At 43.1% G+C, this 17196-nt stretch overlaps 1 protein-coding gene across 2 annotated transcripts in view; it reads left to right on the top strand.

The window, feature by feature from the left end:
- TAFA1 (TAFA chemokine like family member 1) overlaps positions 1 to 2503 on the top strand; it is a 225182-nt gene extending 222679 nt beyond the window's left edge. For both annotated transcript variants that reach the window (XM_074152020.1, XM_074152019.1), the window contains exon 4: positions 2486 to 2503. In XM_074152020.1, coding sequence (XP_074008121.1) covers positions 2486 to 2503 — 18 coding nt within the window. The remainder of the gene's footprint in view (positions 1 to 2485) is intronic.
- Positions 2504 to 17196: the final 14693 nt, after the last annotated feature.

The following is a 17196-nucleotide window of genomic DNA, read 5'->3' as shown; positions in this document are numbered from 1 at the left end:
GTAAACTGTTTTAATGAAGGCTTTTCCTTACACTAAATACATTTACTTTAGGCAGCCGCTGTCCTGACAAGGAAAATATTCACATTTATGACTCGCAGGATTAAAATACCTATTAGCATATTCTTCAAGGCCCACAGTAAATCACATATAAGCATATGTGTATGTCTATATATATATACGAATACTTGTATATACACTATATATAATTTTACAGTGTAGTGTATTACTTCATGGTTGGTTCTCAGATGTGATTAATACTGATTAGTGTCAGAAGAAGGTGGACAACAGATCCAGTGAAAGCTTTGCCAACACATCCTCCATTCCTTCCTTTTCATTCATTTATTCCCGTGTTTAGTCCTCTAGCATAGCTCACTAATTAAGTTGTTAGAGCCAAAGATATAAAGCTCATGGCCTCTGTAAATCGATTTGTTTTCTATTGATGGTCAGAGCAGGTGACAAACACTGGAAAGAAATCATTTTGTAATTCAATTTTTGGAGCAGTTTCAATGCTTTTTTAAATCCCTATTCACTCCTTCCTTTTTTTTTTTTTTTTCAAGAACATAAGTTTCAATGCTTTCCTTAAAAATGTGGGCCTCTAGGATTTGTACTAGGAGCTGGCTGGAGATCCCATCACTATATTTCAGCAGAGCAAGCGGCACCAGGGAAAATGCAAGAGCACGGTCTCGGGCTGGATGCCGGGAGATGGTGCCCACAAGGGAACATAAAAGCCTGTAAGAACAAGAGCCGCTGAAAAACATGAAAACATGGCTCCTCATGCATCCTGTGTTTTGCCACTTCCCATCTGAGCGAGGGAGTCACTCACAAGCTCTTGACACTGGATTGGTGTCTACACACGACTTTCTGTGGGTGCTTTGCAGGGCCCTCAAGGAGTGCAGTGCTCCCCCTGAGGGCTCTCTGCCTGGGCTCACATGCACCCTGCACTGGAAAAAGACCCCTTTTTATGTAATCCACACTAATAAGACCTGGTGTTCATGTACTAGCCCTCTGAATACTTCAACAAGATGTTTTTCTGCTAATACTCTGGAGGGTGGAAATTAAAGTGATGAGCACTTGGGGACTGGCAGAGCAGCTCAGCTTGGAGCATCTCTCCAGCTTTACAGCTTGCACCCTCCATGACAGCCCACCCACCCCCCATTTTCCAGGGAAAATGCAAGAGTAACACTTGGTTTACCCTACATTTTGCCATCAGAGAAATGCAGGCCATTTTACGGTGCATCAAGGGACCTGAGCATCACATTTCTTAGCAGGCACTGCTCGTCTCCTGCGGCAGCAAAGAGCACCTGAGGTGCCCATGGCCTCTTGGCACCGTGGTCCCTTGTCATTCCCCACTCCTAGACCAGCTGCACAGACTCGTGAGGCAGTGTACAAACAAGAGAGGGATGTATTCATCCCCAAGAGAGAAAACCCAGCAGGGTCACTTGTCAGTGGCAAACCAGGAGAGCAAAGAAATGGTAAATGAACCCAGAGTTTTATTTTCTTTTTTTAAGATGTCCAACTAGGTTAATATGTCAGATGATTTCCAGATTAAGTTTTTCTTTGGAGCAGTGAAGAAACCCCTCTATTTTTGTGATAACAGTTTCTGCAATTAAGAGGTCAGTTCAAAGCAGTAGAGCACAAGATAGTAAATATCTCTTGCTATAAGACTTACTGCTGCATTTCATCATATCACCTAGTGCTAAGCTAATAATTTTTAGCCCTGATTTAATGCCTGAGCCTGCTCATATTCAAGTCAATTTGAGTTTCATTGCTGATCTAGTCATCTAGCAAAGGTCTGGACCCCTTGTGCCATTGATCTGTGTATGTCAGAGTGGGAAAGAAACAAAAGCCTTACCTCGAGAGCTATTTTTGCTTCTGGTCAGTCATTCTTATTCCAGCATCCTAAAAAAAAAAACCTCTGGGCGGTGGGGTTTCCTCTTCAAGCTGTTAGTGCGCTCACTCAGATCAATTGTGGTGTTAGTCATAAAGAGTGATGGTTTTACGGTCTGTTGCAGGCCGTGTTATCTCACCCAAGGTGAGTAGATGAAGCCGGTCAGGGTTTCCAGTCTATTTTATAGCCAGTCACTCCTATCCTGCCCCTCTTGGGTAAGTGGGTTGGTAGGGGTCCAAATGAACCTGAAAGGTAGGTCCATCGGCATGTCCTTGTCTAGCAGAAGCTACTAGACTCTGAGAAGGGGAGGGTGGAAGGCTGGGGTGAGCATGGCATGTCATGGCATGGATGTCCTGGCATCTCAGGTGATGGATGCACATCCAGAGTCTCCCAAGGTACAGGCAGGAGCTCACTCAGGGTCTGCCCTGAGCATAACCCTAGATCCCTGCAGCCCCGAGAGAAAAGAACCCCCCCAAAATATTGTGATTTAAACGCAGCTATATCATGAGCAGGGGCAAAGTGCCACAAAACCTAGTTCTGTCCTTCCTCTCATCACATATTTTATATAACTGACTCTTCCGCACTTTCTTACTGCAGATCCACCCGAGGACCTAACAGAGCGCCGTCTGCACGGAGACAGTGAAAGCCCTGCTGATTTATGAGGACAAAGTATTGAAAGTTTAAAACCATCTCAGCATTTACAAGCCAAATGGATTTCTTATTTGCACTTTGACTGTTTACCAGATAACAACAGTGGCTTTACTGTGTGAAAGAAGGTATTCGGTGGAAATAATGCCCCTGATTTTTGACAGCTGAAAATAAAAATGAAGAAAATGGTTGCTTTGGTAAAGTTCCCAAGATTGCGAAGTACAAACAACAGTATAAGTTTGGATCTACAATTTACTTTATACCAGTTAAAGTATATATATATATAGAAATATATATATATTAATATATGATATTTTGAAATAAAAGCCTCACTCTTCAAGAAATTGAATAGTACCACACTTTGCTGCAGCTGCTGTAAATTTTTTTTTTTCTTTTTTGTAATGGTCTGGAAGATCCCTACCTGTTTCAGAGAGAAATGTGGCAGTGAAGAGGCAAAGCAAACCTGCTGCGGTACAAGGACGCCTAAGAGCTACACGAATCCTACCGATGCGGCATCCGGAGCTTCCTGTTCCCTTCGGCAGAATTTCGAGGGCATTTGTTGTTCCACTTTGTGTTCTGGAGGCTTTTCCCCTTGTGCAATACTAGCATGCTGGCTTTGCTTCATTAACCATACTTGATTGATATATAACAATGATAATTCTATCCTCTTCCAAGAAAATATTTTTAGAGCTGCTAGATATTCCATGAAGAAGAGATGGACAAGTACTGAGTGAAGTACAGTATGTATTAAAAGTTTATTTGGCAGAGTTTGGTAGACTGTGAGCTCCCTTCTTATTAAAGATGTACTGTACATACAATGTCTTCAGACTTTGTATAGCTCATAGAGACTACAGTAAAAACCCAGTTACCAACTCCAAAGCTTTGCGTTGTTGGCTCGCTAATTCTTTGAAACAACAGCAAAGCTATTTCTTTCCAGAGCAACGCGCGAGAGGGCTTTTACATACGGTTTGGTTTTTTTTACGAGCCCATTTACAATTGGTGAACAAGTATTTCAGCTTAAGCCAATGCCTCCATGGGCAGCTCGAATGCTCAGGCCCACCCGCACGCAAGGGGCTGCCTGGCCACGTTCTCCTATCCCACAGCACACACGGGAGAACAACCTAAATTTAAGCTTCCCCATGGCAGGCCATGCTAATTCTCATTGAGAATTCTCATTTGCCACCAGCTAAAAGCATACGCGTGGGCAATTCCATGGCACAGCAAAGGCACAACAGTTTGTGGTAAGCAAACTGTGTCCGAGACCTGCTTTAGTTTCAGGAATAATTTCTTTCAGTTTAATTTTAATCTGTTTCTTACTGAGGTGAATTCAGCTGAGTTGAGATGCTCTCCAGCAAGGATGCGTCCACAGAGACACTGATCTACCCACTGCCAGCAGTTTGACCTCACACTTGTAGCTAAGCTGTTGCTGTTCACCATGCAGCCTGGTCCTTGCGTTGCTGAAGAAAGATCAAATCTGAGGGCTGAAATCTGCAAGCCTAGTTCACATTCCCAGGCACTTTTGTGAGCAGTCCAATTAATTTCAGGGGGTTTATTCGGGTGGAAAATTATCTTGCTGGCACGCATAAGTCTGCGCAATCTACCCTTCGGTACACCTAATGCTACCAAATCAAAGAGGAATAGGGAATTGTAAAACTTGTTCTATCCAGTCCAGCTTCATTTCTTTAATATTTCCAATTTCCTTTCAGCCTGCTTACCTGTCTCTCACAGGACCCCTTTGGCCATGCTCGTCACTTTTAATTCAATGCAGAGGAAGTGCTGTACTTCCTGACCTAGGATTGGTCAGAATCCTCCCACTAACTTTCTTTCTCCTCCAGGGCAACCACTTCAATCCCTGATGCTTCAAGAGGCAGAAATTTGTCACTGTAATTACACTGTGTATTAAAGCAGCTATATGACGTGTCACGCCATGCTCCATGCCGGCTTTCCCTGCTGGTCCTTGGCTGATGCTCGCAGTGGAAATGGATATGCTGTTTCCAAGTACTTCTATTATTGCCCCTTCAAAAAGACATGAGAGTGAAAAGTGTCCAGGGAATAAACTTGTTTTTCTTCTGTGCACAGAAAGACTAAATAAGAGCGTGAGCCTCACCACCAGCTGTAGGTCCTGCAGATGGAGACCAGCCTCACTAGTGGCCCAGGCCGTGTATTTTCTGGCCACAGCCACCTGCCTAAACCACAGAAGATACCTGGACCCCAGACTATGTTTTAGATGTGGTCTGTCATGGCCATGTGTCCCTAGTTCTGTCATCTCAATTCAGAGAGGACCACTGCCTGCCAGGTTACCTACAGGTAGGTGTGAGCCCAAAATGAGACCATCAGACCAGCTCCAGGCTCACCTGCCACAAGTAAGGAGAAACACCTCCAAAATAAATCCTTAGCATTTCTCAGTTTTACTAGAACAGCACTTTGAAAACCCCAGGACCCTCTAGAGCCCTTGGTGCACTAAGAGATAGACCCTGCCACCAGGAGATAAGTTGTTTAAAAGCCAGGACATGTTATCATCCCTTGAACAGTGGGAACCGAGGCACACAAAGCTAAATGGCCACTCAAAATCACATTGGAGGTCTATGGAAAATTGAGCAGAAATTGAACTTTTGTGTCCTCATTCCCAGTCTACTGATACTCTGTAAAATGATCCACACGCAGCAAACTTTGCCAAAGCCCGAGGTATCACCATTGCAAGGTATCTACCCCATAGCGGTGCATCTGGCATGGCCCAGACTGTGAGCAGACAACAATGCTAATGCCTGTGTCTATGAAATATGCCTGTTGAGACTGGGAAATATTAGACTTGCTAAAATATAAGGAGGAAATGTTGTCATTATCACAGCAAAGTTTCTTAGAGATGTTTATGAATTTTTCTTTGCCAGTAGGCAGCCTCAAATATCACCACACCAAATTCAGTAAACATCTGCGTCTCTTTGAAGTTGCTGCAAAAATCTGTTCATGAAGTGCGGCACTGAGAAATTGCTGTTTTAATTAAAATGTTTTAGAAGGGAATTAAGGCCTTGGCAAAAATAATGACTAATAAAACGTGAAGTCAAATTAAGAGCCGGATGCAGCTAACCTTCATTGTTTCGGTGAACCAAATTGAAAACAATAATAAAAAAATTCAACCAGCCTGGAGTCACGATGATCATGTATGTCAGTGATACGCTCAGTAACACAGCGTGTAGCGGGAAGATGTCAGAGCTGCTTACCTTGGCTAGTGGAACCCCAGTGCATTGCAGTGGTGGAGTGAATGGGCCCCACATCCTCATGAGAAAGTGAGAGTCACGCCGTTCTCTGCACACTGTTGAAAGGTGTTTGCATCATCAGAAGAGAAAGTTAAAGTTCCTGCTTTCTGGCAAAAGTCTAGACAGAGACATGTCAGGGAAGAAAAGAAAAATATTTGTAAATGCATCAAAGATAAACTTAGATTTGTCAGTGTTTCTTCTTCAGATGTGTGAAACCAAGTTATGTAAATCTAAAATGTACAAGTTGGAAAAAATACTGAAAAAAAAAAAGAAAAAAGTAGCTACCATCTGCCTATTGATTCAGAAAATCTAGATTATGTGCTTCTGTCCAAAAATCTCTGGTAATAAAAAGCTTAGTGTGGTATGACTTGATATTGCTTTGAATATGCTATGCGCTATAATTGAAGAAAGAAGACCCATGGAGAAAGCCCACTGCTGTGACCAACAGTGATGAACGGCGTGATGTGCACCCAAACCTGGCACTACGCAGAGGAAGGCCCATGAAAAATTACTGAAGGTGATACAGTTTGTGATGAGTGATGCTTTTATCAGACCTATTGATCGACCATTAACAGCGTTTGCAGATACTTTCAGTGGTGTATTGCGTGTATATTTTCCTATTACGAAATGATTAGTTATGTTTCTAACTCTCTTCATTTGCCACTTTTCTGTTTCACTGTATGGTCCAAATATAATTACAGATGACAGAGAGGTTGTAGCGATAAATATACCTTGGCTTGGAAAGGACATCCGCTTCATCTGAAGATGGCAGTCTCTGTTTCTTCTTGAGTGGCAGGATGAGTATAGTGGCCTAAAATGAACGTCTCTTGTATCAATAGCTCAGTCACATCCCAGTAAGCAGGGTTTGGAGCTTGCCTGACAAAGAAATGGGTCATGCTTCTTTGCTTGGTATTCTATTTTTTTTGTCAGAGAAAAATAGAAATGCATTCCACAAATAATCTTTCAGGTAGACAGAAGGAGATGTGTGTACAGGGCAGTAGGTTTAAGGCTGTCAACACTTTTTCTAGTTCACCGGTTTGAATTCAGATCATAGGCCTGACACATATTTATGGTTCCTTCTCTGAAATGCTCCCACAGTCAAAACACTTAACTTCACAAATATTTATACTTTATAAAACTATGCTGCTCTGAGGAAAAGAAACTGAATCCTCTGCTTTGCAGGTAGGAAACAAAGACTCATAAGATTTGAGACCTGTGCAAGGTTATGCCAAAAAACTTCAGCCGAGCCAGTAGTAGAACTGAGGACTCCTGGATTTTAGGTCATCAGTGCAGATGGTTCATCTATGGTTCACATCAGTGAAATTTCACTGACAGGAGACTCTGGCTTTTAGCTCAGCTCACAGAGAGCAGAATTAGGGTGTCTGCAGTCAAGTGTGGACAATCACTCCCTTCAGCTGGGATTTGCAAACCACTGATGCATGGAAGACCACCACTGGACCTACTCCAACATCTTCTGCTTCCACAGGGACACAGTCCTGCCCTAGTTTGGTTTCATGACTCTTGAGCATAAGCTGCTTCGAGCCTTTCAGTTCCAAGCAGAGATGAGAAAAGGCACAGAAGTGGCAGTGCTTAACCCTGATGGGCTGAGAAATAGATGTAGCCAATGGTCCTTCTTTGGGAGGTCACGATTTCTCAGAGTTGCCCATCTGATAGAAAGATTTTCAGTTAAAAGTTAACTTTGACCAGAGAAAGCACACAATACCTGACAGCAGAAAGTGCCTGAACCAGCCAACAAGAAGCACAAATAACTTTTTCTCAACTGAAAAAAAAATGAGCACCACTGCCAGGGGAAAGTGGTGGGGAAAAAAAAAAAATTTTGTTTTTGACAGATGTTCATCTGTGGGCACACTTGGCAGATCTTTGATAAAACCTTTTGCTGTTGCTTGATAAGTACCTCTAATTCCTGAGCACGGCTCAAAAAAGTGCAGAGATCTTTCCCACATGACAGGGCTGGGTATGACATCTTTTCATCCAGCACTCACGGTCAGATTATTTTGTTTTGCCACCACGTGGCAAAACAGTCAATTTTGTATACCCAGAAACAATATACGTGTTGGAGCATCAGGTTACCGACCCGCTTCCTGTTATTTCTCATCTGCTTTCTTTGTCAGATGACTGTCCTTGATTCAGTTAGAAAGGAGGGCTAGAGGCCCACCTAGATTTGAAGCAAACTACCCATAACCTAAAATATTGCTCAGGTGAATATGCAATTTCTTCCTCCCACCTGCCATTCCTCTTCATTTCCTATTTCATTCCATTTTCATTTCATCCCATCCCCTCTCTCTCACACCACTTAATTATTTTCATCCATCTCTATTAGTCCTTTATCAGCACTACTGCCCCACAGACTAAAGAAAAGCAGCTGTGCTGTCAAGACCCAATTCAGGGAGCTGTTCCCCCCAACAGCAGTGATTTATGTGATCTTCTTTCTTTCTCTTTTTCCTCTGTACTTTGGAAGACGAGATCCTGACCTCGCCACAGCTGCTGTGCTGGCAGCTCCCCGTATTTGCACTGCCCACACCAGCAGTCCCCAGCTCAGGGCCACAGGGTCCATCTCAGTTGTGCCCCAGCGTACAAAGCAGATGCTACTGGTACTTGATTTGCAGCAGAGAAGTTAATTGTCAGCTCCTCACCTTCACTGAACCTGTCCTGTTTGTTTTTTCTCCTACAGGCTCATATACCTTAACCAGAACTGAGAACTCAGCACACTGACTACTGAGGGTTTGCCATTAGTTTATGACTCTGCAAGAGGACAATTTATCACTATTGATTTGATCAGACTTTTCTCAGACTTGAAACAGAGACTGAAGAACAGGCCAACTTGCTGTTAAATGCACGATATGGGTTCTAAGCACAGACATGTTAGTTTTTTTCTGGGCTCTTTCTTTTTCCTGGTGCTCTTCCAGTTACATTTTCTTTCTGAAAGACACTGCTATCTAGACTTTCGGAGCCTACATGGTATCATCTCGTGTAAAGTGGTTCTGAGTTTTTAAAAATCTGGCACCCAGTCCCTAAAGCCCTACTAGCATCTCACAGACACTGATGTAAAGCAGAGAAGCAGTTGGGCTGAAGACAATGGTATCTGTCTCTTTCCTCTGCTTAACCAAAAAAAAAAATCTTCCCTGAAAGTATCTTTGAAACAAAACATCAACATTAAAAGAATTCTGCAATGTGAAGAACCTTAATACTGAATTAATGCTGAAGATCAGCTAAAAATCCTAAAATACAAAATGCACTTGGCTCTGGAATTCAAACCCTTAGTCAAATCTTCCACTAGCTTTGCTTCAGGAATAGTAACTGATGGGTCGAATTAAGACCCATTTAAGTCTTAGTAATGAACAGCAGCAGGGAAGAAGACCTATGACAAGGGCATCACTGCCTCTCTGTGCTACCTCCAGGCCCTCTCCAGCTTTTCTTCTGCCAATGGCAAGTTTAGCATTTAGCACTGAGTCCCTGCTACCAAAGGGGCTGCACTGGATCCACTGTAAGCAGAGTTTGGTGGCGTATATGTTCAAAGCTGCTGTCCTGGTTTGAGGACCAGCCAGTCCGGCCCAAACCACGACAGCTGCTCAAGAGGAAAGATCAGGCTATGATGGTTTTCCTTAAGCAGCTTGGCTACTTTCCCCCATTCAGTTTGGCCACTAGCCTCTCAAAGACATATAAGCTGAGTAGAAACTGCTAGAGCAACAAAGAAGTGTCACAGTCTGGATGTGTACCTTCAAGAGGCAGCTTCAATGAATGCTTCATTTTCTTCTGGCCTTGACTTCTGAGAACCGATTGGCTCAAAACAGCACAAACAATGATTAGATGGGAAAAAAAAAAAAAAGGAGGAAAATCACAGCAGCCCTAGTTGGTGTGCCCTTGAGCTGCTTTCTCCTGAGCTGCCGTAGGAGAAAGGCAAGACTCGGAAAGTGAAGAACCGGGAAGAATTCTGTCACACAAAGCCCTAAAACTGTTACAAGCCTACAGTGGCCTTTTCTGCCCAGCTGTGCTGAGATGTGATTATTATAAGAATATCATGTTCGCTGTTAGTTTTTCTACTCTCTCAGCACCTGCTTTCTGAATATTATTATAGCCTATCTCCTTTTCAGGCCATCTCCACCCTGCCTTTGTCCTCGGCAGAGAAAATTATATTCTGCTTACACAAAAGCCTATTCTTTTACTCGACATACAAAACAAGACAGATGATAAGAGCCCGTTGGTCTTATTCAGCAAAGCTAATCTCATCACTTGCTTCACCGGAGGATTATAAACAGTATTCCATCCTATCCCCATAATCGAAACGCTATTTTTATATCCTATCTTTTTTTTTTAATGATGTCAGACAACTTTTATTTGTTTACAGCTCTAGCTCTTGTAACCTGCTTCTAATTCTCTGATTTGAGGAGCATGAAATGGAGATTTCAAAATGGTGGGCCCAATCTTACCATTTTTCCCCGTAGATGTTGTGTCCATATAATCTGCGACTTCCACCTTGCAATGCTCTTTCCAGCAGCACCTTGTTACAGTCAACATCATCCCTGGGCAGTAGAAACCAAAACCAACTGTGAATTAATAGTCCAGGCATTGACATATTGTGCAAATTAAAATACATGTTAGAGGGTTTAATATTTAATGCTAGTTTTATCCTTCAGTCACTGACCTCAATGGAGGGTACAGTAAAATTTCACCAATGCCCAGCAGGGTTAGGGGAAAGACAGGCACAAGAGCAAAATAAGCAAGTGTTACCTACCCACACAGATTTACCTGCTGCCTAGAAAGAGTCTGCAGACTGAAGTTTCTGAGTTCGCCCCAGAGGACTAAATAGTAAGGCTTGACACCCATCTTCTGCCAAAGTACTTCAGTTTTCCTCATAAGTGGATTTGACCCACAGTATTTGCTGGTTCATAATATTGCTTTGCAGCCCAACTGCTGAGTTAAAGATGTCCTTTTTTTCTCCCCAATGGTTATTCATATTGTGGCTTTTGGAACTGCTTGTTACATATGAGCTATGAGATCTTGGAGTTAAAGACGGCCCTCAAAAGTTCTTAAATGTGCTACAGTGGGTTTTCTCAACAACATCTTGACTGTGCATCTAGCAGCAACATACAAAAAATACTAATGATGGGATCACAATACATCCTTTTCTCCACCACGGAATAAAGCTGTGGAGGAAAATAAGGATGACAGGCTTTCTTATAGTCAGTGCTGTTCAGGATCTGGGTGCAAAATAAAGATCAGCCCAAAATTTTGAAAAAATGGTTTCACACATAGTTATCATCGATTTCTAGTCCATGTGCTCCTCCCTTAATGTATTCCACATATCTACCTGGAGACTACACAAACTCCACCCTGAAGCACCTCCTGTTGCAATAACTTTCAAAGCCTTGATACTTGCAAAGGTGCTCCAAAAGTCACCCACATCACATGAAGTGAGTGTAGACCTGGTCACTGTGTTGCTGCCTTGTTTCCCTTCCAACTGCTTCCAGCAGAATTTGACCAGAATAGCTATGAGAGAGTTGTTCTCCACAAATTGCTGTGAAACATGAAAGTCATCTTATGCCTGAATAATTGAGGCACTTGTCTCTACCAACAGCCAGTTGCTTTCTGTAGTCCTCATTAACCCACAGCAGCCCTATTTAAACTGATCTAATTAGTCCCTTGCAATCAAAGGCAGTGGTTTGGGTAGAAGAATTGAAAAATGGGAGTTCACAACTGGTAAAGTTCTTGATCAGGATTATTATTATTTTTTCAAATCAAACCCAAAGTTTGCATAATGAGATTTCTGGGAAGATATTACATAGGAAATCCTATTACAAAGGAAAACCAGTTGTTCATTACTAATTGACTGCATCCTTCTCAGACACTTTTTCATGGACTCCTGGAATCAGGATTTCTGAGCACATACAAGCCTAGCATTAAGTTAAATGAAAATTGAAGAACTGACCTGAAAGCAAAGATTACCAACCTTAACTTTCAATTTATCGGAACCTTGCCATGATTTAAACACAGGCTGCTCTGCTGAAATACAGACAGTTTCTACCTGCAGCTCTCGATTTTCTTCACTGCTCTACAGTGCACAGGCTAAACTGAGTGTAAAACATTACCCATGCAAAATACCCTGCACACCTCAGTGGTAACTTTCCTCACCAGTTAGCACTAAGATGTCCCGAGCCACAGGTGAACCCATCAAACGTAACCCCACATCCAGCGGTGGGAGGGGTAACGGCTCTTCAGTTTCAAGTTTATGCAGTGTAGAGGCAAAATGGACTGAAAACAGGAGCAAACTGATACTATACCCCATGTGTGGACAGTAGAAGATCCACATCTCACAGATGACTTGCATATAAAGAGAGTAGATACAATGGCTCTGCTGATCATTTCCTTAGGATTTAGAGAAATGAGCAACTTTAGCTTTACAGACTTCATGGTTGCTTGATCTCACTACAGTAAACAGCTCCATATTTTTCCTTTTCATGTTTTATCCTGAAGCAACAGAGCATTACATTAATTGACTTGTCTTATTAATTCAATAAGCTGCTTCCAAGATGAAATGCTTAGCTATGCTTGCTTGTTTTTGGCACTTTTTGGTTGTTGGAAGAAAAGCTTTAAGGCTAGAATTGCTCTGATGTTTTCCACAGTTCACTGAATAATTTTATGCACTACTGAAGATTTGCCACATTTGGAATTACTACAAACTGCTACTTTTTCATCATATTATAATTTAATTCACACTTTTAGTATGATAAGAAAACATTTAACAGTTTGCATATTAGAGAAGTGTATTTGTTCTACCATAAAGTTGTGGTTAAGAATTCATTATAGGTCATTCCTTTCTAGGATTTATAATTTGGACATAAGATGCATTTAGAAAATTAAAGATGACATAGAAGCCACCCCATTCAAATGAATTATATGCAAGAAAATTCAGGGAGAAAAAATTGACCTTGCTGTAAATATACAGCAAAAATAATTTACTGCAAACTTGAATAAGATTGAGAATTTTTTACTATTTCACCAAGTTATTAGAGGGGAGGTGAACACATTTTAAACTTTAAGAAACTTGAATCCCAATAAAGATATCCAATACTCCTTGAGGGGAAAATACTCATGTAACTCTGCGGATTCTTAGATTTCAACTTCTTTAGGAAACATGAACTCTGGGTTTGCTTTTCAACTGGTGAAAAGCTGATTTTTTTGGTCTGTGAACTGAGTGAAAATGAAATTTCTTTTTTTTCGCTGAGCTTGTTCTGTTTTAAGAAGGCTGGCCAGGGGCTGACAATATTCTTACCTTTGGAAACTCTCCGTCTATCCATTGCCTGACTCTAGGCTGTGCCCATACAGTCTGTTTCAAAGCAAGGTGGAGCATGGTCGTGCTTGCTTAGCACACGGCACGCACCTTAGAGTGGCACAAGCATCATTCAGTTTCTTAATGTCACCCTGCAGAAGCCATCGTCGGTGTCCATCAACCTATCCATGTCCCTTGGAGGCTTCTGTCACACTGTGAGCTATTGCCCTAGAAGTAAAACTCTCTCTCCATGTAATTTCTTGGACTTGGAGTGGAAGCTCACGGTGAAGCTTTAAAGGTGGGGTCTCTGAAGGGTAACTCTGAATGTTCTCCCTCCGCCTGCACGCTGCAAGGGGCTGTGGGCATCTCCAGCTTCTCTGATGAGGAAAGAGGGTGAGTGAGTCCTCATCAGGGATTTCTTCTCAACCTGTAGGTAGTACAACTCCCTAAAGTCCTGCTCCACTGCATGGCACTCACCAGAGCCCCTTACAGCGCTCCTGGAGACAGTGCTGCATTTAGCTGCTTCAAGGGCAATGCCTGGCTTGGGCTGGGCTGCTGCAGGGAGCAAGGGCTGGACACAAATAGAGTGAAAAATGGGATGCTACTAAAAGGACTCAGTCCCTGGAGAACCCGGTCAGTTGTTCCTGCTCCTAGGGGTAGGAAGGTATGTCTGCAAAACCTATTCTTCACACCTTCTCACATCAGCGAGCAAAATTTTGTCCCCAGCAATGTCTGGCAGCTTTGTGCTCAGAGGTAATGCCAGGGGTCGGGGCAGTGACTCCCACCAGCCCCACATGGGTTGGTGCAATGGGTGACAAACCTTCTCGCCACAGAGGCAGTTACAATCACTGCTGCAGCAAAGCCAGACTGGTAATTACAAGGCCTTGAGTCAAGATAAAGACTTTGCCTGCAGTGAGGTCCTATTTTTAAATGAAGGTTATTGATCAGGTTTCTGGCCTTAAGAAAAGAAATCAAAACATAATTTATGCTCAGAGTGACCTGTAGGTGTTTGCACAACAATTAATACCCACAGTTATGGTAATGCAGCTGGACACACGGCAATAGATCTTTTCCTTGAAACATTTTACCCTTACAGCCACTACCTCTAACTTTTCATTATGTGTCCCTGTACTCATCGCATTTCAAAATTATCATACTAAGCAAAGCTCAATGCACTGTTTAAATGAGTAAGGAACATCTGGTAAGCTGAGACTGCTGGGACTCCATGGACAGATAAAATTGTAGCACTTTTCCTCTGTATAATGGAAATGCATTGTAAATTAAATCTACAAATCGTTTGAAAAGGCACAGGTCAGAAAGCAGGTGGAGAAATGCCATCATTTGTGCCAAGGTCAAATTCCATGCAGCTTAGCTTAAAGTCGGTGCATTTTCATGCATTCACTCGCAAAGCAGTATAGTGTTCACTCGTTATTTTGTATTTTAATGTTTTTGTAAAGATGCTCGTGACATCATTTTTTGGCCTTCACGATAAAACTGACAAATCTTGTGAGTATGAAATTATTTCTCTCCCAACCCCATTTTTTTTCTTTCATTTACTTTAAAGAAATATGGGATAATACTGAAATCTGAACCTGGAGCTGCCCGAGACTGAACCACTGCCTGCTGATCTACCTTAGTTTAAAAAAAAGAACAAGTTGTGCAGTAGGCCATCTGCCGTGAAACGTAAATGTCTTGTAACGGCAATGAGCCGAGAGCCATGAAACACTTAGCCTGAGGGAGAAGATGTTTCAGCAGGGTAAGCAGCAAGGAAAGGCTCAGAGATGGGTGACGCTCCCTTTCAGCTCCAGCTGCCACAGCATTGAAGGCCAGCTCTCCGCAGCCTGCTAAATTCCTGCACAGCCTGATAGCTCCTGCTGCGTCACCTCTTCACCTTTGCTTTCACGCAGAGAGATTGAACCCTTGGGAAGAGAAGAGTCACTTTTGTCTGAGTTACTCCGTGGTCAGACATCCTCCACATCCCACTGTGCCAGGAGAGGATGTTGCCATAGCTGGAGGTTATTGCCACCTCCCTGCCAAAGACAATCTGCCTCCCTGATGTGCCGGTGTTCCGCTGGCACAATTTGTCTGACAGATTAGGGAGTACTCTTACGCTGGTAGACCTGAGGTCCTTGCAGAAAGCAAGGAGAGGGCACTAGAAACTGGTGAGACTGTAATGTTTTGCAGACCAGAGCTGCATCTGGAAGGCAGTGATGCCACAGGTGTGCCAGCACCGATACCCATCCTACTGCTGTTATTCCTGTCACACATAAGGCTATGTGTCTGCAAAACATTCACGCATATTTTGGCTTTTGCCTTGGCATGGCAAAGGGGCAAAAGGCATCTGGGAGAGCACACCTGACATCTCTGCAAGTTTTACCACCATTTTCTGCCAAACTTTTAAAATACTCTTTATTCCATGTACATCTGTACATCAGGAATTACTCCAGCCCACCTTGCAACCACAGCCCAAATGTCAAATGGGATTAAAATGAACCGGTAGGACATTTCAAACTGTTTACTCTGGAATAGAGCTAATAACAAAAGACGGGCAGCTTTCAACACAAGGTGGGGTTATCTCAGGTCACAACAGCTAGGTAGTACCATTTTAAAACCCCAAAAGGAAAAATTTAAGAAAGTGTCTTCCAGAAAAATCCCTTCTCTTGCTACCATTTCAAGAACAAGCAGCAGGACCATGGCACCTTTGTCTTGTTGGTGCAATAATGGTACTAAGTACATGGGAAGATTGAGTGCTAATTGTTTACTGGGTAATCAGTGATATTCCCAGGTGGATGCAAATTAAGAGGTTGAAAGGGGATAAATGATCCTTTGGATTTCTCCTTTCAAGAAATCATTTAAACAGAGGCATGAATAAAAGGAGTGGCAGGACTGAATCTGCAGATGGCTCCGGTGTCAGGGAACATTTATCTGAAAGCCAATAAAAATGTGACAGTCTCCTGTTTTCCCAGGCCATTTAACTTCATCCTGATGACTGCTTTGAGGTAAGACAATAATCGATGTAGAAGGGCACAACTCCTTTTTATCACAGCAGTGGGCACCAGGAGAGCAGCACTGCCCTTATGACACAGTCTCTCCCACATCTGCCTGCCCGGTGCTGCTGCTCCTCCTCCATCCACCGTGCGATTCCCCCCAGGTAATAACACCCAGCAGTTCTGCCATAGTGTCCATCTGACTGCCCCAGCCTCTTCCCCCTGCTGTCCCCATCATCCACATGTGGCTCATCAACTTGGCTGGTCCCTTTCTGCTCCCACAGCAGCTTGTGCCAGCACCTCACTGCCCACTGTCCAGAGAAATCTCCTTTTGAAACCAGTCTCCTGCTCATGTACCCCGTGCCTCTAATCCTTATTTTGAAGGACATGGAGGGCAGCATTGTCTGCATCTCCCACTCTCATGATTTGGTTACCCACAGCCATGTCCCTCCCACTCAGTTTTCTCCCCTCCAGACCGAGAGCTCCCAGCCCAGACCTTCACGGAATCACGGAATCATCAGCGCTGGAAGGGACCTCTAGAGATCATCTAGTCCAACTCCCCTGCTGAAGCAGGTTTGCCTAGAGCACATTACTCAGGACTGCATCAAGGTGGGTCTTGAAAATCTCCAGAGAAGGGGACACCAATTTGGTGCTTTGTCTGGGGATATATTTGTTTTAAGCCACTGGCCCAAAACCCATCTGAGGATAATCCACAGCTTTGTGCCCACAGATTTCACACCTCCTGCCCCCATCTCAGGAGACCCTTTACCTCCCTGAAGAAGAGGCAGCCCTGGAGACTCTTTTTTTACCTACCCAACACGCGGATCTGGGGTATGGAACAACAAAGTTTCCATTCCTTTGAACAGGGTTCAATGCAGCTGAGGAGAAAGAAAAGCAAAGATGCCCCATATCTGGACAAAACACATCTTCTGGCTCAGGAAGGTCTGACACTCATTTTCTACTAGCTGAGGGCTACAAAGGATGGTGGAGAATCACTCTGGCAGTTCCCTTATATGAGATTAGCTGACATAGCTGATATTAATCGATGCCAGAGGGCAAAGTGACTGGTATTAACCCAATTACTCTCTCAATGCCATGAAAAATAAGTCCACCCTTCGTATATTCCTGGGA

The sequence above is a fragment of the Numenius arquata genome, chromosome 8, assembly GCF_964106895.1.
Source record: "Numenius arquata chromosome 8, bNumArq3.hap1.1, whole genome shotgun sequence".
Lineage (NCBI taxonomy): Eukaryota > Metazoa > Chordata > Aves > Charadriiformes > Scolopacidae > Numenius > Numenius arquata.
This window is presented reverse-complemented; position numbering and strand designations above follow the sequence as displayed.